The 22921-nt window shown below is 40.9% G+C and overlaps 1 protein-coding gene across 1 annotated transcript; it reads right to left on the reverse strand.

The window, feature by feature from the left end:
- Positions 1-1391: 1391 nt before the first annotated feature.
- On the reverse strand, positions 1392-16903 carry GHSR (growth hormone secretagogue receptor). Its single transcript, XM_039338179.1, has 3 exons — positions 15534-16903; positions 12957-13818; positions 1392-2923 (listed from the first exon to the last, which is right to left on the reverse strand). Exons 2-3 carry the CDS (start codon positions 13711-13713, stop codon positions 2616-2618), a joined length of 1065 nt encoding a protein of 354 aa, XP_039194113.1. The 5' UTR covers positions 13714-13818; positions 15534-16903; the 3' UTR covers positions 1392-2615.
- Between the last annotated feature and the right edge of the window lie 6018 nt (positions 16904-22921).

Below are 22921 nucleotides of genomic sequence, written 5' to 3' on the forward strand. Positions count from 1 at the left end.
GTGACTGAACAAATGGTTGTAAGTCAAGGACTATTTGTATACCCTTTTAAATATAAGTTGAATTCAAGGATTTACTGCTTAACTTTTTCCCAAGATTCCCCTTCAAAGGACATCTGGACATATATTAGGACTGTCACATTGGGGTTGTAAAAATCTAGGCAACCATTAGATAGCAGCAAAGACATACAACTCCCCAAACCATGTTGCCATCTAATGGCCACCTGAATTTGTGCAGCTGAGATTAAACTTAGTTTGAACCTCAAAGTAAATGCCTACTCAGAGGCAAATATACTTTCAAGGTGAAGACATGTCTTTGGACAGAAATCTGCATCTAATTATAGGAACTTTATCTCAGAAGGTAGACCCAACTGACAACAAATACCACATTCCATGGTCCCATTAATGAAGTCTTGATGAAATGATTTTGGAGAGACTCATTCTCTTGTGCTTCTGTATAGCATTGATGAGCATAGTATAGTTTGGTTCCACATCTTACCTTAGACACCCTTTTGAAGCTTAGGCTTCTGCTTGCAAAATCATTTTGAGAACAGAAATGTTTAGTCGTGCCAGGTTCTTTTTGAAAAATGAACTTCCAAAATTCACAAAGTATTTCTCAAATAATGTTTGGTAGAGTTGAGCCCATATTGAACAGCAAAAATAATAACTCCGTCCCATTCCTGTTATAAAGCTCTAGCAATTGTACTCCACATTTATAAGGCAGCTTCAGCCCAAACTTTATAAGTTTGAATTGTTGTCATAACTCAACCAAACATCCTATAACTGGGGTGACCCAAATTAACATTGTTATCCTCGATTGCAAACAATTCATCTGGTTTTCTTACCCGTTACAGCATAGATTCTTGATCCTGCCACTGCACACGTACAGTATGTCCAAATAACTTCCACCCACCACATTAATATATAAGCCATTCCCATAGGCATATTCATCAGAGTAATCTGTTGCATGAAGCAGACATCCATATTTTTTTAAAAAAACAAACTAGTAGATGTCTTATTAGGTCAACTTAATTACCGTAAATTTTCAGTGTTTGCTGAAAGCTATTCCACAATGAACCGTAAGTCCATATACTTGTGTTTATTAATCAGGAATACCCATTTACCTGGTTTTTTTTTTAATTGAGCAAGTAGATGTGACTATAAATATAACTAAATGTTGCAGAATTCAACCTGGGTTTGTCACCAGGATCAGAGATTTAGTTTTCCAAGCTTTTGGGCTTGTGTTGGACCCATCCTCAGGGAACTTCTGTGTAGCAGACATTTCACACACTGCTAGACACACACACACACACACACACACACACACACACACACACACACACGTCTGCTAGAGAGAAGTTCCCTGAGGATGGGCTCTAGCATGAGTCCAAAAAGCTTGGAAGACTAAACCTCTGGTCCTGGTGACTAGCCCAGATTGGATCCTGCAACATTATCCTGGGACACATAATTAAATGTACCATCTACCATTCACTTTTTTTTTAAGAATGCAAATGAGCTAGCATTCTCTCTGGTGCTACTTTTTTAAAAAATAGATTTAGTATTCTCTTCCTATGTTAGACTTGAAGGCAGAAGCTCTCTAAAGAAGAGCATTCCAGCAGTTGTATGTAAAATAGATGAGTATATGCTTGCTACAAAATGAAAGTTGTACGTCAACCATCATTTGAATTTCTCAATGTCCCTCTGATAATTGATATGTGCAAAGCTGTGTTTTGGCATTTTCAAAACAAGGCAGAAAGGTTTTTTTAATGTCTGTCAAAGTCCCCTACCACTTCCATTCTGGGCATCTTAGGTTTGAATTACAGTTGACCAGATGTGGCCAGAGCTCAATCACCTATTGATTGGCACAGCTGCTCCTTAGGGCACTACTTTCTCTGTATGCCATGTTACATGTCTTCTAACTGACAGATATTGACCAGAAAAGGATACCTTCTACTGGGTCTCTCTATCTCCAGGACCACCACATTCCTGTCTCTGGACCCCTTTTGCAGAAAGGTTCCTGATCTACTACAACTTGATTGTCCCACTGATGAGGTGGCAAGCAACCCATAGCAGGCTTGTGCATACTGTTCCATAGGGATGAAGGAAACCATCTTTTCTGGCCTCTATCAAGGTCTTTTTGCTTACATAGGAAAGGGAAGTTTCCTTGCTTTTGATGACATTCCTTCCTTTACCCAATACAAAATACATAAAGATCCCACCTGACGGGGAAACCTTTTCAATGAGTTTCTGCATCACAGCTAGTTCCTCCCCATGCTGGGCTGCATAGCATAAAGACAGGCTCTGTTAGTTCACATTTGTGCTTTATAGACATAAGACACCTCAATTTCCATCTTTATGCATAGAATCATAGGCACTGGAAATGATTCAAAAGGATAGCTGTTTCATCCACTGCTGATGAATATATTTACACAGAACATCTGTCATAATATTTCTCACAGCTCTCCATTTTTTTTTTACTCCTTTTCATTACCATACCTGAGTTTTCAATTGCAAGCCCTCCCAATCATGGAAAGAAGGAAATACTTTTTTTTAGCCAACCTGAACACCTTTCCCCTTCTCTAGTGGCTTTACGTGACACCTCAGTCCAACCTCTGCGGTCACATTGCTCTGACTCTGGGCTCTGTCCAGGTCTGGCATCTTCTCTCCTTCATCACCAAAACCTTTTTCTTCCTCGGTGGCTTCCTTCCAAAGAGCCTGTAAGCTGCTTTTCGGTATTTCTTCGACATGATGTTGTACAGGATTGGGTTGATGGCAGCACTTAGGTAGAAGAGAACGAAGGAGACTACATTGCAGTATTGGCTGATAACGGCAATATCCAGGGATTCAACCTCGAAGGATTTGGAAAAGAGATAACGTCCTAGGTAGAAGGGCAGCCAGCAGAGGACAAAAGCCAAAACCACCACCGCTAGTTTAAAAAAGGAGAAAGAGAAAGAGAAATGGCAAGTGCATATGAAAGTGAATTAAAATATTTGCTAAGAGTTCTCCTTTTAATTCAAGTCTCAAGGCACAGAGGAAAGAAAACCAAGCTATATGGGAGATGGGAATCTGGACTATCCATCTTGGAAGAAGAAGTAGGGGAAAAGGAATGCTTCAACTACCGTATATTCAGGCGTATAGGGCAACCCGGCATATAAGATGACCCCCCTAGTTCGACGCCAGGTCGCAAGACGATCGACGCCGAGTCGCATGCCTAGAAAGTCATCTTATATGCCGGAAACTACCGGTATTTCCGGCATATAAGACGATCGACGCCGAGATGCATGCCTAGAAAGTCGTCTTATACGCCGGAAACTACGTTATTTCCGGCGTATAAGACGATCGACGCCGAGTCGCATGCCTAAAAAGTTGTCTTATACACCAGAAACTACCTTATTTCAGGCGTATAAGACGACTCGGCATATAAGACGACCGCCGAGTTCAGAGGCTGTTTCGACGCTCTCAAAAGTCATCTTATACGTCGGAATATACGGTATTCTTCCTGCAACGAATGTCTTCCAGCTGTTCCTTGTTGTTCATCACATCAAGAGAACTGTGACCAGAACAAGAGACCATTGGAGAAAGATGGAAAGAGAAACCAATGTTGGCGTCTCCCTTTCTTCATCTCTCACCCATAAGCCTTGTACAGAACCTACTATTTATTTTGTATGGTTTTATGGCCTTGGGCAGCTGATCATCTCTCAAATTTTTGTCGGCTTTATGCAAAAGATGTCCACTTTATCATTTTCTACTTACACCGTGTCTCCAAAATTTTAAAGTACACAAACTCTCTTTGAATAGATGAGACAGAGGGGCACAAAAGAAGCATGCTGTAATCTACATGTTCACAGATTTGAAATCCTGACTCTTGTTCCTGATACGTTATCAAAACCAATGTTTCATGTCATTCCCCAGCAATATTTCTACTCAAGACCCCAAAAGAACTGACACTACTTGGTTGCTCATTTGCAAGCAAAGCCCTATGATCTAATTGCTCCTCTACCATCATCTCATGTACCAAGCAACTCTGGACAGTCAATGCCTCATTCTTTACAACAACTTCCCCAGGTATCCAAAGAGTATAGGAGGTACCTTGCTCAATAGTAGTAACTGTGAGAGGGACCTTGGAGTCCTAGTGGACAATCACTTAAATATGAGCCAGCAGTGTGCTGCAGCCGCCAAAAAGGCCAAGACAGTGCTAGACTGCATTAACAGAGGGATAGAATCAAGATCACGTGAAGTATTAATACCACTTTACAATGCCTTGGTAAGGCCACACTTGGAATACTGCATCCAGTTTTGGTCACCATGATGTAAAAAAGATGTTGAGATCCTAGAAAGAGTACAGAGAAGAGCAACAAAAATGATTAGGGGACTGGAGGCTAAAGCATACAAGGAAAGGTTGCTGGAATTGGGTATGTCTAGTTTAATGAAGAGAAGGACGAGGGGGGATATGATAGCAGTGTTCCAATATCTCAGGGGTTGACACAAAGAAGAGGGAATCAAGCTATTTTCCAAGGCGCCTGAAGGCAGGACAAGAAGCAACGGATGGAAACTAATCAAGGAGAGAAGCAACCTAGAACTAAGAAGAAACTTCCTGACAGAACAATTAACCAGTGGAACAACCTGCCTCCAGAAGTGGTGAATGCTCCAACACTGGAAGTTTTTAAGAAGAGACTGGACAGCCATTTGTCTAAAATGGTATAGGGCAGTGGTGGCAAACCTGTGGCACGGGTACCAGAGGCGGCACTCAGAGCCCTCTCTGTGGGCACGTGCGCCGTCGCCCCAGTCCTAGGCCTTCAGCTGGGTTTTATAAAACCTTTTCACTTTAGGCCTCCGCCGCCGTGTGCAAAAAAAAAAAAGGTTCAATCAATCAGTCAATTTCAACTTCTTGCGGGGAAAAAAAAGATCTTGCAAAGTTGGAATTGATTGATTGAACTTTTTAGTCCCACCAGTCTGCCATTACCACCGCAGCCATGCCCACCCAATGGGTCACGCCCACCCAATGGGTCACGCCCACCCAGTGGGCCACACCCACCCGGCACCTGACAATGCATAAGTGGGTTTTGTGTTGCAGTTTGGGCACCTGGTCTCTAAAAGGTTCGCCATCACTGGTATAGGGTTTCCTCCCTGAGCAGGGGGTTGGACTAGATGACTTCCAAGGTCCCTTCCAACATTATTATTATTATTATTACTATTATTATTATTATTATACAATAGAAAGAAGAAGCTCATATAGTCCTGGTACATATAAACTGGGTACCTATGGTCAGTGGTGGGATTCAGCCAGTTCTCACCACTTTGGCAGAACCAGTAGCTAATTTTTTGTTGTCCAAGCCCAGAATGGACTTCCAGAAGCAGCATCCACACAGAGAACCGGTTGTTCGCATATTTGAATCCCACCACTGCCTATGGTCCATGGTATACAACCTTTTTTTTTAAAAAAAAAAAAAAATCTCAGTTGCATCTAAGTCTTGTTTATGAATTGACACGCATTAAGTTATTTCACTGATTTCAACTGGATTTGGGACTATTTAGAATCAGATTTAGAAGGGAGATTTAGTAAAGAAAAATAATGTAGGAGTGCAAGTGCATAAAATTATGCAGAGAACGGAGAAAATGAGAAAGGGAAACCTAAATTATCTTCAAGTGCTCAAACACATAATACTGGAAGTCAACGCTCTTGACAAGCAAAAGGTATTATTATTCACCAAGTATAGAATCACCTTGTGTAAGAGTACAGAGAAGAGCAACAAAGATGATTAGGGGACTGGAGGCTAAAACATATAAGGAACAGTTGCTAGAATTGGGTATGTCTAGTTTAACGAAGAGAAGGACAAGGGGGGACATGATAGCAGTATTCCAATATCTCAGGGGCTGCCATAAAGAAGAGGGAATTAAGCTATTTTCCAAGGCACCTGAGGGCAGGACAAGAAGCAATGGGTGGAAACTAATCAAGAGAGAAGCAACCTAGAACTAAGGAGAAACTTCCTGACAGTGAGAACAATTAATCAGTGGAACAGCCTGCCTCCAGAAGCAGTAAATGCTCCAACACTGGAAGTTTTTAAGAAGAGATTGGACAGCCACTTGTCTGAAATGGTGTAGGGTTTCCTGCCCGAGCAGGGGGTTGGACTAGATGACCTTCAAGGTCCCTTCCAACTTTACTACTATTACTATTACTATCATAAGTGAGATCACTAGTGGTTGCCACTCACTGGTGGAAAATAAGTTGAAAGACAGCTACAAGCTAAAGTATCAATATATTACTTCAAGAATCACGGGCAGGATATTGTTGACCACCAGGTTTTTCACAGAAATCTGGTTCCTGTGAAAAGCAGGATACAGACTTCGGTCTGAACTAGGAGGTTGTTCTTATATTCCTCTGAGAAATTAATTTCCCTTGGGGGGGTCCTACCACAGAACATAGGTAAACACAGATGGAATTATTTCTCAGGAAGACCATGGAAGTTTTCAAATGTGTATCTTGTCTGTGGTAGACGTTTCTATGTCAATGCTAATGGGCTTCATAGATCGATGATCTGATAACAATTCCAACCGGAAACAAAAAAGGAGATGATATCGTTTGGGGTACAACTGTGATTTTAGTTACTGAAAATAAAAAGGTGGGTTATAAATCAGGGCAAAGAGTAAGGAGATGATCAACTTTTAGGACTTGCCATGGACCCACATGATTCATTGGTTATAACAGGGGTCTTCAAACTCAACCCTTTTATGATTCATGGACTTCAACTCCCAGAATTCCTCAGCCAGGGTTATAGAAATCAATGTAGTGTAGTGGTTATATTAGGAAGACCCAGATTTAAACCCATCCTCTACATAGACATTTCGTTGAACAATTGAATCACTCTCTCTCTCTCTGCCCAAACAACTCCTATGGATGAGATCTTGATATAAGCTGTCATGAGCAATTGAAATAAAAGCAGGACATAAATCTGGTAAATATGTAAGATATATCCTCAACCCTTTTGTTCCTTGAAGCCATATAAAATACATTAAAGTCATCTTCAAATCAAGCTGGGTTCCTGGTGACTTTCTGGATATAGCCATACCGTTCTTCTACTGACGTAACATTGGAGGGCATATCAGTGGTCTGAAGACATTACCTTTCCTAGTGATGATGGGAATAAGCAATCAAAAAATAAACCTGCCATTTTCTTCACTGTAATATCTCTACCCAACTTGGATATCTCTACCCAAGGCAACTTTTATAGAAAAGCAGCAAGTATTCATCACTCAGTGAACTTTTGGGAGGATAAACAAGTCTTCATCTTTGAGTTCCTTAATTTATTACTCCCTTAATTCCTTAATTTATTACTACAGTCTCACTTTCAACAATGAAGATGTCCTGGGATTTTCTGCCTGAATGCCAAAATAAGTGGGTTATTAACAGAGGAAACATCATTTGCCTGTTGGCCCAAAATGTTTGAAGTCAGCCTTGTGGGAAAAGGGGGTTAAATCTCAAGTAGTGAAAGATCTGCAAAATAAGCCTGATGAGAAATGGCTAAAAGTTTGGTTAGTTTTAGCCTACTAAGAGATTATTGAAGGGAAATATGATGGCAGTCTTTAAAATCTGAAGAGCTGTTCTACAAAAGAAATGGACCTATTCTCCATTTTCCAAAGGGGAAAATCACAACAAATAGGTTAAAACTACAAACAGGCAGTCCTAGTGGACAATCATTTAAATATGAGCCAGCAGTGTGCTGCAGCTGCCAAAAAAGCCAACACAGTGCTAGGCTGCATTAACAGAGGGACAGAATCAAGATCACGTGAAGTATTAATACCACTTTACAATGCCTTGGTAAGGCCACACTTGGAATACTGCATCCAGTTTTGGTCACCATGATGTAAAAAAGATGTTGAGATTCTAGAAAGAGTACAGAGAAGAGCAACAAAGATGATTAGGGGACTGGAGGCTAAAGCATACAGTATAAGAAATAGCTGCTGGAATTGGGTATGTCTAATTTAATGAAGAGAAGGACGAGTGGGGACATGATAGCACTGTTCCAATATCTCAGGGGCTGCCACAAAGAAGAGGGAGTCAAGCTATTATCCAAAGCACCTGCTGGCAGGACAAGAAATAACGGATGGAAAATAATCAAGGAGAGAAGCAACCTAGAACTAAGAAGAAACTTCCTGACAGAACAATTAACCAGTGGAACAACCTGCCTCCAGAAGCGGTGAATGCTCCAACACTGGAAATTTTTAAGAAGAGACTGGACAGCCATTTGTCTGAAATGGGATAGGGTTTCCTGCCTGAGCAGGGGGTTGGACTAGATGACCTCAAGGTCCCTTCCAACTTTATTATTATCATCATCATCATCATCATCATCATCATCATCATTTCAAAAAGAAACCAAAGTAGCACTATTTTAGGGGGTATATGCCCCTTAAATTAATTGAAAATTGCCTTGGATATTGTTGTTAATTGTTGGTTTTTATTCTCCTCATATATTTTTAGTGCACTTCTCTAGATTTTGTTGGATCCTGGAGTCTACTAAACTGGAACAAACTATAGCTAAATATTGCTAATAAATACATAAATAAATAAACCTGTTTGAATCCCAAACCAATCTTATTTAATTCTTTGTCAAAGTGACTAAATTAGTAGACCAGCGAAATGCTGTGGACATAGCACACTGAGACTTCAGCAAAGCTTTCAACAAAGTAGACCACAACATACTTCTTGGTAAACTAGAAAAATGTGGGATAGATAGCCTCATCACCAGATGGATTTGTAACTGGCTGACTTTGGAAAAAGATGTTGAGACTTTGGAAAAAGTGCAAAGAAGAGCAGCTAAGATGATTAAAGGCCTGGAGACAAAAACATAAGAAGAACAGTTACAGGAATTGAGTATGTCTATTATAGAGAAAAGAAAGACTAGGGGTGACATGAGAGCAGTATTCCAGTATTTGAGAGACTACCACAAAGAAGAGGGGGGGTCAATTTATTTTCCAAAGCACTAGAAGGCAAGACAAGAAACACTGGATGGAAACTAATCAAGGAGAGAAGCAACCTGGAATTAAGGAGACACTTCCTAACAGTGAGAACAATTAACCATTGGAACAGCTTGTCTTCAGACGTTGCAGATGCTTCATCACTGGAGGTTTTTAAGAAAAGATTGGACAGTCATGGACAGTCACCTGTCTGAAATGGTATAGGGTTTCCTCCAAGGCCCTTTCCAGCTCTGTTCTGATTGAATCAAGCTACACTGTTCAACTGAGCTACTCTAACCTGAACAACTGAAAAGAGCCATTGTTTCTTCTGTGATGAGTCAAAGCAGCTGTTGGGGCATAATCAAGGATTGGTTTGGCTGGATCCTAGAGCAAAACAGCTTTAAAACTCCTTGAGCCATTGTTGTACATCGGTTCTTCTCTGATCCTGAACACTTCAGCATTCACCCATTCTGCATACTAAAGTCAATGTCTCCTCTGTTCTTTCCTTGAAAGCCTATCTATCAAAAATCAGGTCATTATTTTAAGATGTTACAGCAGCCCCCAACCTTTTGGGCACCAGGGATGGGTTCCATGGAGAGAGATTTTTCTGTGGTCCGGAGAGTGTGTGGTTTCTTTGTGCTGCCTGCATCCCGTGGATGTGGATTTGCTTGTTTGTGCGGCCCAGTTTCTGGCATGCTGCAGACTGGTGCCGGTCCATGGACCGGTTGGTTGGAGACCCCTGTGTTAAAAGATGATAATCTTATAACATCTTAAAATACTAGCCTGATTGTCCTCTCAAATTGCTACATGCTTATTGGCACAGCCCAATAAAACACCACAGAGCTTTATTGTAACTTCAATTGTGATTTATTGGGGGAAACCAAATTGTCATGTCTATGTTGAATGTTCTTCTGAAAAGAAATCAGAGCTGGGAGACAGCCTTGAATTCTGGGGGGGGGGATGGCAACTGAGAGCAAATTATGTCGATTGAAAGGCAGCAGTCAGAACTTTAGTCATAAACTGCTCTAGGATATTTTTTTTCCCACTTAACCAAAAAATAAAATTCAGAGATGTACAGTTGTTCCACCAAAAGAAACAAGACTGACTAAAACCATAAAATTATTACAAATTGACGCTTTTTGTAGCTATTACCTCCTCTTTGGATCGCAGGTAAAGAGTTTGGGAGAAAACAGGATCAATAACTATTTCTGGAGTTGAGAGGCAATTATAATTTTTTAAACAAACAATAAAAGGGGGGGGGTAAAAGCCCAATCCCTTTTATTGCAGTATGTAAAATCAATGATTTTCTATAGCAATACAGAAAGACCATTCCTTTTTCTTTCCCCCAACCACCTTTCTTGCAACTTGTGAAACATTTTTTTCTTAATCTAATAGGATGGCTGTTTCACACAATGTGCTTAACCAGCTCAAGCAAAGTCCTAAGTACAGGGGTAGGCAACCTTGGCTCTTTTATGACTTGTGGACTTCAACTCCCAGAATTCCTGAGCCAGCCATGCTGGCTCAGGAATTCTGGGAGTTGAAGTCCATGAGTCATAAAAGAGCCAAGGTTGCCTACCCCTGTCCTAGGAGATGCATTTGCATAACCAGTTAGAGTTAGACATTTATTTACTTAAAAACTTTGTAAAGCTACCCATCTTAAAACCAAACTATGAGCAGCTGACAACCTAACAATAAAAGCTATATATAAAACCATAAAAATAAACAAAACCTCAATAAAACCAAAATCTAGTGCTGCAACCATACTTCACTGATGTAACCTATTTCATTCATATCTTTGACCACACTCTACTCCAGTGCGTTGAGACAAGGCAAAGTCCTGAATCAATAAAATTAAAATGATGGGGACTGTCAGATCTTCAGTAGTCTACAGGGCAGGGGCTGCTTCCAAGTTCCCCAGTTTTGAAACAGGACCTCTGAGCTGCTATCAGCAAACACAATACAGGCAAAGTATACTTCACCACCCTTATCACAAGATAAGTCCTAATAAAGACTTTTATTGATGCTTGGTCAACTTCTCTTTGGTCTTCCTGACAAAAACATTTGTCAACAATCATAAAAATTCATCTACTGAACAACTGCCTTCCCAATTCACAGAGGCATCTATTGGGGGAGGGGGTCCAAGAAGTCTATGTGATGGTCATGCAATCAAAGGACTGCCCCCCTTTTACATGTGTTGCACATGAAAAGGGTGAGGCTTTGACCATACAATCATGGATTGGCCTTTTGACGCCACTATGCAGATGCTCCCACTGAGTCCAAAGCAGTTCATTCCTGAATGATGATTGTGACTACGCAAGTGAGTCTCCCTGTATTCTATAAAGCTTATTTTTAGTAGTGTACAGGATTATGACAATAGTGTTAACTTTCCAGCTCTATTATTCTTTACGATATGTTCATTTTCCTTCAATAGCAAGTAGCAGAAGTGTCAAATTTGCACTCCACAAGTCTTTGCAAAGGCTGCTTCCAAAATGTAAATATTTTTAATGTGACCAAAGGAAAAAGCTATTAAATACATGAAAAATGATTATTTTTATTTCTGCCAGTGTTATATGTTTAACTCTTTGTAATGTTTATTAAACATGAATCTCTTATTGGATGCAATCCAGTCTAATGGGTATCTGGAAGCAAGTTATCACATTACTCTTTGTCACATGTTCCCAAGCAGAAAACTGCACCTTTCAGGCATGATGGATTTCCTCACTCAAGCTTCAAAGTGCAATCTGGTCTATCAAACTGTCTTGTATCAGTTTTCCTAAGGGAAAATAAATTTGTAGATTCTGACCATCATTTTTGATCAGCAATGCTATATGCAAGACTGACTTAAAAATCTATCCAATACAATATTCAACCTGATCATTATAGATCCAATGGATATTCATAACTAAGACATTAAACTTGATAGCTTTAACCTAGGTTAGGTATGGCTCAGTCACAATTTGGTAAAATTATGACTCCATATATTGCAGAAGGCTAGAAAGCCCGTTAAATCTGCAAGCCTTTCCTAGTTATTTCAAAGATGTTGGAAAGTCACAGCAGGGAGAAATGTAATCATCAGAGCCTGAAGCATCTCACCATCTGCATGAGGAACCAAACAGATTATTTGACCTAGCCTAACCTATTGATTGAGGACAGTGAAAAAGTACACCTTGCAAGAGCCCAGAGGCAATCATTTCATTTTTCTAGGTGTTCAGATCATGTCCTCAGGTTATTTATGTTTTATGACCATGTCAGTTCAGTTCAAAATGGGTACACTTTTAAAGTTATTTATTTATTATATGAATATCATGCTTTTCCTCCAGTAGCTCAAAACAGCATACCTCCACCAATTTTTGCATCGACCACAGCAACAGCCTTGTGAGTTAGGATGGGCAGAGAGTGAATGGCTGGTTCACAGTCATCCAGTGAACTTCCATGGCCGAGGATGGAGTTGAAGCTGAATGTCCTCACTTCTAATCCATCATAATAACTCAACCACACCTGGAGGCAGGGAAGCTAAAGCTGAATGGAACTTTCTGATCAGTCCAGTCCACATATCCAAATGGATATGTTCTAGATCAGGACCTCTTGATCAAATAACAATCTGGAGAATCATTGAGGAAGAATCAAACTTTTCATTATATACCAATGAGACATGCATAGCTAGTATAGCTATTCTATAATGTAATTTGCTAAAGAATGCAAGGCTACATAAGCTGTTTTAAGTTACATAGCATTCTTAATCAATCAATCAATCAATCAGAATAGAGTTGGAAGGGACCTTGAAAGTCTTCTAATCCAACCCGCTGCTCAAGCAGGAGAGCCTATACCATTTCAGACAAGTGGCTGTCCAGTCTCTTCTTAAATCTAATCTGAAGGACATGTTACTTAAAATGTTGCATGTTTCAACCTGACTTTTAATTGGTTCAATAGACAATACTATGGACCTCACATCTTGAATTCACAGAAAAAGCAGGCTTGTCTTGGGAAAAGTATATCAGGTACCTTACCTAGCATTTTTATTGTTTGTCTGTTGTACTTGTCCCTGATGGAGGCTTTTGGCCCAATGTTTTTCTTCTTTCGCTTCCAAAGCTTTCTCACAATGAGGCTGTAGAGAACTGTCAAGCAAAAAACCGGCAGGAAAAAGAAGACACTAGAGGTCCAAACCATAATGGTCAGCAACCCTGAATGAATGGCATACTCTGTGATACGACATTCATTGGTATCCAAAGGATTTGTCCCATTCTCGTGCTCAACTCCAACCAGAACGAAGATGGGCCCAGCACTGACAAAAGATATCACCCAGAGCACAAGGATAAGGAGCTTGACTTTGCTCTTGGTGATCACCGCCTTGGCTCTGAGTGGAAAGCAGACAGCAAAATATCTCTCCGCGCTCAGGGCTGTGATGCTGAGTATGGTTGAGTAGGTACAACACTCGCTAACAAATTGGAAGAGCTTGCAGAGAAGATCCCCAAAATTCCAGGGCCGATACTGCCAGAGGCGGAAGAGGTCTAGGGGCATGCAAAGGAAGATCAAGAAATCTGAGAAAGCCATGCTGGAGAGGTACAAGTTGGTGGTTGTCCTCATATCCCGGAACTTGAAGACCACCAGCATCGTCGTCATGTTTCCTGAAATTCCAATCATGAAGAAGAACAAACAAGTCACAGTGACACCTGTGAGGAGAGGTGCAGGGAACAAATATGAATCATCAGTTTCTGTGTTGTTGTCATAATCCATGATGAGCTGTAAGTTGCCTTTGTTATGCATTCAGTCAGTGTTTGATGATCTGAAAGGACTACATCAGCTGCTCCTCATATCTGAGAAGAAGGAAGCAGTGCTCTGATGGTGGCAGGAAACAGAACTTGAGATATGCTAAATGAAAACAAACATGCCAGATAAGCAAGACATGGATTGGAGGGGGAGGAGAAAGAGGAAACTAACATAAAAACTTTCCAGTCCTTTCATGAGATTCAGCTTTCTCTAACAAAGTAACTCATCTATGATATTCATTGTTTTGCTTCTGCATTAATCATGAGCTGGTTCACGTGTCTATTTCATCACTGGAGTTCTCTTGGTAGAAGAAGGGCTGCTGAAAATGGGAATGTCTACTTTGAAAAGGTGTGATTCTTCTCTCCAGAGGGACTTGCTCACATCCCTTTTTGGAGAGAGGCTGCAGTCACTGACTAAAAAATGTGCATGTAGGAATATAGAAACAACACTCTGAAAGAAACCAGGCTGAGCTTCTACTTCCATCCCTTTAGCCAATGTGACCCTTTGTGTCAATATCACTTCCACTTCTGACATCAAAGTATTTGTGAAACCTTTTCCACCAACAGGCATTCTTTTGCATTATTTACCTGGATTATTAAAGGTCACTGTGGTATAAGAGAAGCTTAACCTGTGAATTTAAAGTGCCAACACATCTGGAAGGCATCAGTTCAGGTAAGAATCAATTATTATGCAGTGAAATCAGACTTAGTTGACCAGTCAAACTCAATCTGTATATTTCAGACAACACAAGAAACCCCTTTTCTAATCTATTACATTAAGTATTAAACTCCTAAAAAGTCTACAATAAAATAACTCAAGAATGACAATGGACAAATTTAAAAAGACCAATTATTTATTCTTTCATTGACTTAGTTGTATGAATTCAGTTTTATTCTCTTAACCTAGCCTAACCTGCACCATTTTTACACAGATAAATTTTACCTAAGACAAATGAAGCTCTATGAAGAAATGGTCTGTTGTTCAACAAGAGTAGAGTAAAAAGTAAATATCTGGAGTTTCTAAGATAGAAATTCTAGAAATTTAGTTTAACATGCTTTCAGTCCAAATAAATGGTATTTTTCAAATAAATGATGAAATGCAATAAAATATAACATAACTGATGAAATATAATAGCTATAAATTAACTGTGGAGCTTTTATTTTCCAAAAGTGTTAAAAGGAGGGGAGGGACCATATCTTACAATTTGTCCATCCATCCATCCATCCATCCATCCATCCATCCATCCATCCATCTTACACAAGTCAGATGCAGATCACCAATCAAAATAAAAAATCTCTCAGTCTGGAGCAATGACAAAATGCTGGCTTACTCCACTGAATTCTGTTTGGATGTGTCCCAATCTCATTGTTTTATTTTCTTTTTATTGTTGAGCACTTTGATCAAATCCCCTTTGATGAAATATTCTAATTTTTGTTTTTTACGCACACCAATCAGGAGAGCAAAACAAATTAAAGTAAAATACTGTCATTCGGCAGGATAAGTCTTCCAATGGCTATAGAATTCCAGGGCACACGGGAAAATGCCAACCTCCCATCTATTATTATTATTATTAGGCAGTATCGTTAATAATTCTAGTAACACTATTAATATATTGTTGTTAGGCAAGACACCCTCTACCTCTAAACCGCAGCTACGACATCTGTAGGAGGCACCTAAAAGATCAGGAGGGAACCTCCTGCTTTTCAAAGGGGTCCATTATGGGGAGGGGGGAATGAGAGTCCCCTAAACAAGAAAGACTGACCCTCTTTCTTGCAGCAGCTCCACCACCACGATCCCTCCCTCGCCCTCCGGCTTACCTGGCCCACTTCCACGACCAACTTTTTTCCTTCTACCCGCGTGGCGACGGCGGAACAGCAGGAACGAGGCGAAGCGGAGGAGAGGCAGGGCCGGCACGCCCAGCTGGCTACGCGTCCCCGGGGAAGGAGCCCCGTCCCAGCTTTCAAAGACGCCGCTGATCCCCGGCTGCGGAGAGGGCAGAGTGCGCGGCTTCAGGCATCGGAAGGGGAAAAGGAATTCTTTCCTGGACAGGACTGTTAAAACGAAGCAGCTGCCTATCATCATCATCATCATCATCATTTTTACTCTTATTTCCATGCATGCGCGCGACTCATCGGAGCATGGAATCGTCCCCACAAGGGATCGACCTTCGGGAGCTTCTGCAGCGGCGACAGGGCTCTCCCACCTGCAGCGCCCCGGCTCCGCTCCGCCTCCCTCCCAGACGGGCACAGCAGTCTCCCCATGCCCACCCCCCCCCCAGCAAGGACCCCGATCCGGTCCGGAGCGCCCGGGGGAAGTGAGGGTGGCCAGCGCGCAACACAAAAGGCCACCAATGCGCTTCTCTGTCGAACAAGTGGACGAGCGGAGGGGTCGGATCGGGAGGCGATGGTGAGAGTCCCAGCGGCGGGATAAATGGAAGCGTGTTTGGAAAGAACACGTGAGCGGTCGCGTCCTCACGACGTGGTCCGTTATCAGCAACTTGACTGACCTGATTCGGACGACTTGATTGAACGCCTTTCCCTGGTCCCCGAAATCTACGGATCCATGAGTTAACTAAGCGGATCAAGGTTCGAAGAAAAGGCTAAATCCCAGAGCCAAAGTTAAACCAAACCAAGTTTGGCGCACAGTGAAAACGCAGCTGTGTTAGGTGAGCTCTGCCACTGGCTGAGTTCCATGGTGCATTAAGTCCTAATCTGTCTGTATTGGGTTGGTTTTAGCGGATTCAGTGGACCTGTAAGTTTTCAATTGCAAACTATGATTTACTAAATTGCTCTCCTCTTTAATTGCCTTCGATTTCCCCAAACATTAGGATCTTTCCAATGACTTTTTTTTTGGCCATATGTTCCCAATTATCTGAGCTTTGCCTTCATTATTAGAGCTTCCAATCAGCACTCTGCTTTCACTTCACCTAATATCTTCTTGGGGGAAGGCAATGTGCTGGCACTGAGCCATACTCTCTGTTTAAAGCCCATCCTCCAACTGAATGGAACGGTGTGATAATTGCAGCCAGGATCTCTAAGGGTTAGAATTATACTCAGAGACCTACAAATAATAGTTTGCCTTTTTATCGTTTACCCTCACAATTTCACCACATACCTCTTACTTACTGGGATAATGCCTACATCAAAGTCTGTTATCAGCAGTAGGTTTTGGCAGCTGGCAGGCATCCATTCAATAGTGATTTGAACTGTGCAGAAGTTAATACCGGTAGTGCCAAATTAAGACACTGTACTGTCTTATAAGGGAAATAAAATCTATAGTTCATGAGATGGCAGGACCATGGACAGCTCCAAATGAGACTCCTTGGTCCCTACTCTCTCCCATTATTAGGACAATGGGAAAATGTTGATTCAGCACAACTGAAATCTTTTTTAGCAGCCCTGAAGTGTAGCGTTGTATAAGCTACACCTTCTCTGGGGAGAAAGGACTTCCCTTATTTTTGGATTACCAGATTTCTGTTAGGCTACAAAGATGCAGAAGGTGCTGATGAAATACTGGCATTGAGAGAGCAGATCATGAATGTGGACTGAATTGTCTTTCTCTCAACAGTCAATCAATTTAACTAGGACATTTCAAATTTGTCCAATATATCTAAAGGGTGCCAAGATAGGGAAAAGTTTATTACCCCCTTCTACTGTCCTGTCAAAAGTATAAGAATTTAAGACAAATGCTTGTATTACTTGGTTGGTTGTTCCCACCTGGCAAGTTGATTGAACCAGCTCCATATTTTAGGTCTACTAGTTAATCCTTGAGGCAAAGAGATTGTATGAATATTAAATATAAGCTATAAACAACTTTCCACAAGCTCACACATATTGGTCTTTTGGAGGGAAAGCATGTAATGGGAACAAGAAAAATGGATCAATTATCCCAACTGCTTAGCTCTAAAGAGATTTAGGACTAAATTAATCCCTATTATGTGTTGTCTGAATGGCTCCTGTGATTTTTGTGACAGAGTTCTGCAAAAAATGGAGGCTCCCTACAGCTGTTTTAGTCTTCATGCTACAGGACAGTGGTGGCGAACCTATGGCATGGGTGCCAGAGGCGGCACTCAGAGCCCTCTCTGTGGGTAGGCAGGCCATCACCCCAGTCCTAGGCCTTCAGCTGGATTTTATAAAACCTTTTCACTTTAGGCCTCCGCTGCCGTGTGCAAAAAAAAAAAAAAGGTTCAATCAATCAAGTCAATTTCAACTTCTTATGGGAAAAAAAAGATCTTGCAAAGTTGGAATTGATTGATTGAACTTTTTAGTCTCACCCAGTCTGCCATTACAACTGCAGCCATGCCCACCCAATGGGCCACACCCTCCCAATTGGCCACACCCAGCCAATGGGCCACACCCACCCAGCACCCGATGATGCGTAAGTGGGTTTTGGGTTGCGTTTGGGCACTTGGTCTCTAAAAGGTTTGCCATCACTGCTACAGGAGATAAATGAAAAAGAAACAAGGGGAAGAGTGCTATAGACTTGTTGGCTCCTATGTATGATGGCATCCTTGTTGATCCTTTTTTTTTTAATCTGCTAGAGGGAAAAAAATTAAAGGGAGGAAGCTGGAAAAGTTCCTCCCAGCCTCTTTTGGGCTGGCTAAAATTTAAAGACAATGGCCAAGGCGCAACCAAGTCTGGACTCAAGTGAACAGAAGTACATTAGCTGGCTAAGAGAAAGGATCTGGGGCATGGTTCTTGCTTTCTGCCTGGACCCTATTTATTGATGGAATTTTCATACAGAATACCTGTATCACAGCTGTCTAATCTACCGGTAAGAGCATTCTCTGATGTTCCACTCCATTTTGAACCTGTGATGTTTTTAAGAGGATGCAGTAAAACAATATTGTAATGTCCATGAGGCAAATGCTGGGTTGATGGAATGGTAGATAATAGCCAATTCCTTTCCCATATCCATGATGAGAAATGGATACTGATGCCTTTATAATGACAATGCAACATTAACTTTACTTATTGAAAGAGTTCAGAACCGCTGGGAAATGAAATAGTGGTGGCTATTTCAGAATTTAAAAAAAAATCTATTTAAATTTGCATCCAGTTTTGCTCACCATGATATAAAGCAGATGTTGAGACTCTAGAAAGAGTACAGAGAAGAGCAACAAAGATCATTAGGGGATTGGAGGCTAAAATATATGAAGAACGGTTGCAGGAATTGGGTATGTTTAGTTCATGAAAAAGACTATTGAGTGACATGATAGCAGTGTTCCAATATTTAAGGGGCTGCCACAAAAAAGAGGGAGTCAAGCTCTTCTCCAAAGCACCTAAAGGCAAAAGAAGCAATGGATGGAAACTAATCAAGGAGAGAAGCAACATAGAACTAAGGAGAAATTTCCTGACAGAACAATTAATCAGTGGAATGACTTACTTCCAGAAATTGTGGGTGCTCCAACACTGGAAGTTTTTAAGAAAAGATTGGACAAGCATTTCTCTGAAATGTTATAGGGCAGTGATGGCAAACTTTTTAGAGAGAGTGCCCAAACTGTAACCCAAAACCCAGTTATGTATCGTCAGGTGCCGGATGGGTGTGGCCCATTGGGTGGCCCTGGCTGCAGTGGTCAGTGTTAACAGCAGACTGGGTGGGACTAAAAAGTTCAATCAATCTATTCCAACTTTGCATAGTTTTTTTTTTTCGGAGTTGAAATTGATAGATTGAACCTTTTTTTTTTTTTTTTTTTTGCACACAGCGGTGGAGGCCTAAAGTGAAAAGGTTTTATAAAACCCAGCTGAAAGGCCTAGGATTGGAGCGACGGTGCGTGTGCCCAGAGAAGGCTCTGCGTGCCACCTGTGGCACGCGTGCCATAGGTTCACCACCACGGTTATAGGGTCTCCTGCTTGAGTAGGGATTGGACTAGAGGACCTCCAAGGTCCCCTCCACCTGTTGTTATTCTATATACTGCACACAGGATCACTTAGGAATGTAATTCTCTCAGTGCACCCTGAAATTATCCCTCAAGATTTTCCATCCTATTCCTCTACACCCCAACCTTTTTTAATGTATTACACAGCATGGAGCTAAGAAAACAAAACTGTGATGCTGGGAAAAGAATACAAATCCAAAGAACACCTCATTTTACTGCAAACCTCTTAGCTGAACAAGATAAACAGTTGATAGCTCTTGACATTGCTTTCTGTTACTTCCTGAGGCATTTCTCAACAGCTGGTCTGTGTTGTGAAGACATCCTATCTAACATGATGGTACTTCAAAAACACTGGCTGCAGATGGAGGACACGCTACGACAAACTGAAGTTGGGAGGCAAAATGGCAGTCCTTCTGTTACACAGATTAGCTAAGAGAACTATACTGAGGCTGGAAAAAGACTATTATTTAAGCATTAAGGACTGGATTTAAGAACCATTGATCAATTTCGAAAGGGCCATTTTCCTTATTACACACACACACACACACACACACACCCCATCCCAAGGCACAAATGTTTTTCTTTGGCATAGATTTCCTATTTCTCCAGAAGCACGCAGTTTTGATGTGAGCTAAGCCAAGTGAGAAATTTGTTAAGTGAGTTTTGCCCCATTTTATGACTTTTCTTGCCAGTTGTGAAGTAAACCTCTGCAGTTGTTAAATTAGTAACATGGTTAAGTGAAATGTGGTTTTTTCCTCAGACTTTGCCTGTCAGATCACAAAAGGGGATCACATGACCCCACGACACTGCAACCCATAAATATGAGCCAGTGGCCAAGCATCCAAATGTAAATCACCTGACCATGGGGAGGCTACAATGGTCTTAAGTGTGAAAAATGGCCATAAGTAACTTTTTTCAGTGCCTTTGTAACTTCGGTCACTGTTGTTAAGTCGAGGACTACCTGCAATTTCATATTTTAAATATACAGCTTATTCAAAGGTTTATATTAACATTCAGTTTTAGCTTTAACAAGCACAAATAATATGCCTATTCCCTTTTGTGTTCTTCCTCCTTCCATTCATTCCATTAATATAACAAATAATTTTATCATTTATTAGTTTTCCATCATTTTCTTTTGAATGATTTTTTTGTGTGTGTGCACTTTGTTTCATGCTTGCAACATGAAAGGAAAAACACATGGAAAAAACTGAGCAGCCTTCGAAACAGCCTGTCAATATTTTGGCTTATGCATTTAAAAAAAAAATTTTTTTTTGCAGTAATGCATTGTTGCAGTTTGCCTGTTTGCCCACCACAAAAACAGTTAAGTGATGCATTGGCCAAAGATCCGGTGATAACAGTTCTATGGAGGAATAATTAAGTCTGTCATTTGTACCTTAATAACTGTCCTGTTTGGCACAGCAACCAAACAGGACAGGACAAACTTCAAGTCAGAAATGCAGAACAAACAATTACTACCAGCCTGCCTTCCATTGAGGACCTGTATACTACGAGCCAGAAAGAGGGCTGAGAAGTTATCTACAGACCCCTCACATCCTAGACACAAATTGTTTCAACTTCTCCCGGGCATTTCATGCCAAAACATTTAGACAAGACAGTTCCCCCACCACCACCCCCATGCCATCACTCTGAACACCTAATTCCCACAGCACTCTTAGGCCTAAAAATATTTACCCATGTAGTAAGCTTTATTGCTATTATCCTTCTCATCTCATCTTTCCCATAACCTTCTCCTATTAGTATCTATGATTATCATTGTTGTTGTATCTTATGATTAATGATTGAAACTATGATTTATGATCTATGACCTATCACTTTGTTGTTTGTATGTATACTGAGTTTATGCACCGGAGACAAATTCTTTATGCGTCCAATCACACTTGGCCAATAAAGAATTCTATTCTATTCTATCTCCTACATATCCTATTCTATTCCTTCTACTCTACTCTATTCCTATTCTATTTCATTTATTATTCTTCCTGGTTTTTTGCCATGCTATGACTTCCTTCTCTTTCTGGAGATTATGGCTCTCAGCCTTTTTGGCAAAATTCCCAAGAATTCCCATCTGGAGGCTACTGAACAGCTTGCAGAGGGTTTTGCTCAGATGAAAGGGGGTCTGACAACAAAATAAACGAATCCACAATTAATTCTGAACTTTTTATTAAAAATGAAAGTACAAAATCTCGAGATACTTCAGTAAGAAATTTCACACTTAAAAAAAGAAAATACATAGGAAGAATCGCATCATTTTCTCATTGGTTGCATTTCCAAGTCTGCTGAAGATCCCCAACATAGATGAACTCAGAAAAGCATTTTATATCATGTGCAAAAGGGTTCATACTTGTTTTTAAACTTCCTAGCTTTTTTTAAAAAAAAAATGATGTGATTTTAAATTGTATGGTCAGCTGCGAAAACAGGAAAGTACCACTAGATGGCAGCAAGGAGACACATGGTCTTGATGCCATCACATGGTGGTCTAGATTTCCTTGCCCTGTAAATGGATTGCTGGGAGTTTGCTAATCTTCTCCTTTTTCCCTGCTCAAGTATCACCTATTTCTTCTGACTGTTTGAGGCATTCAGAATAAACCCATTTTTTTAATCAAGAAAAAAAGAATAATATACTACACGTGACAGTATTTTTGATATCCATGGCTTAAAAAAACCAGAAGGATGGTCAAGAGCTTGTCATCGCATTCCCTGTCTCCATTTGTTAAACCAACATTAATAAAGATGAGCTATCTAACTAAACTGGTGCTTTGCTTCACAGTATACAAACCACACTTGGGCTGCAAAACTTAAAACTGTCCCAACAGAGTTTTGCTACCCGTTAATGATCAGTCCGTTATTTTTCTGGGCTCCAAGATCACTTCAGGTGGGGACTGCAGCCAAGAAATTAAAAGACGCTTGCTCCTGGGGAGGAAAGCTATGGCAAATCTAGACAGCATACTAAAAAGCAGAGACATCACCCTGCCAACAAAAGTGCGTATAGTCCAGGCCATGGTTTTCCCAGTTGCAATGTATGGCTGTGAAAGTTGGACCATAAGAAAGGCTGAGCGCCAAAGAATGGAGGCCTTTGAACTGTGGTGCTGGAGAAGACTCCTGCGAGTCCCTTGGACTGCAAGGCGTTCAAACCGGTGAGTTCTAGAAGAGATCAACCCCGACTGCTCTTTAGAAGGCCAGATCCTAAAGTTGAAACTCAAATAGTTTGGCCATCTAATGAGAAGGAAGGACTCACTGGAGAAGGGCCTAATGCTGGGAAAGATTGAGGGCAATAGAAGAAGGGGACGACAGAGAATGAGATGGCTGGAT

Source organism: Crotalus tigris, unplaced genomic scaffold (genome assembly GCF_016545835.1).
Source record: "Crotalus tigris isolate CLP2741 ecotype Arizona unplaced genomic scaffold, ASM1654583v1 scf7180000017549.6302385, whole genome shotgun sequence".
Taxonomy (NCBI): domain Eukaryota; kingdom Metazoa; phylum Chordata; class Lepidosauria; order Squamata; family Viperidae; genus Crotalus; species Crotalus tigris.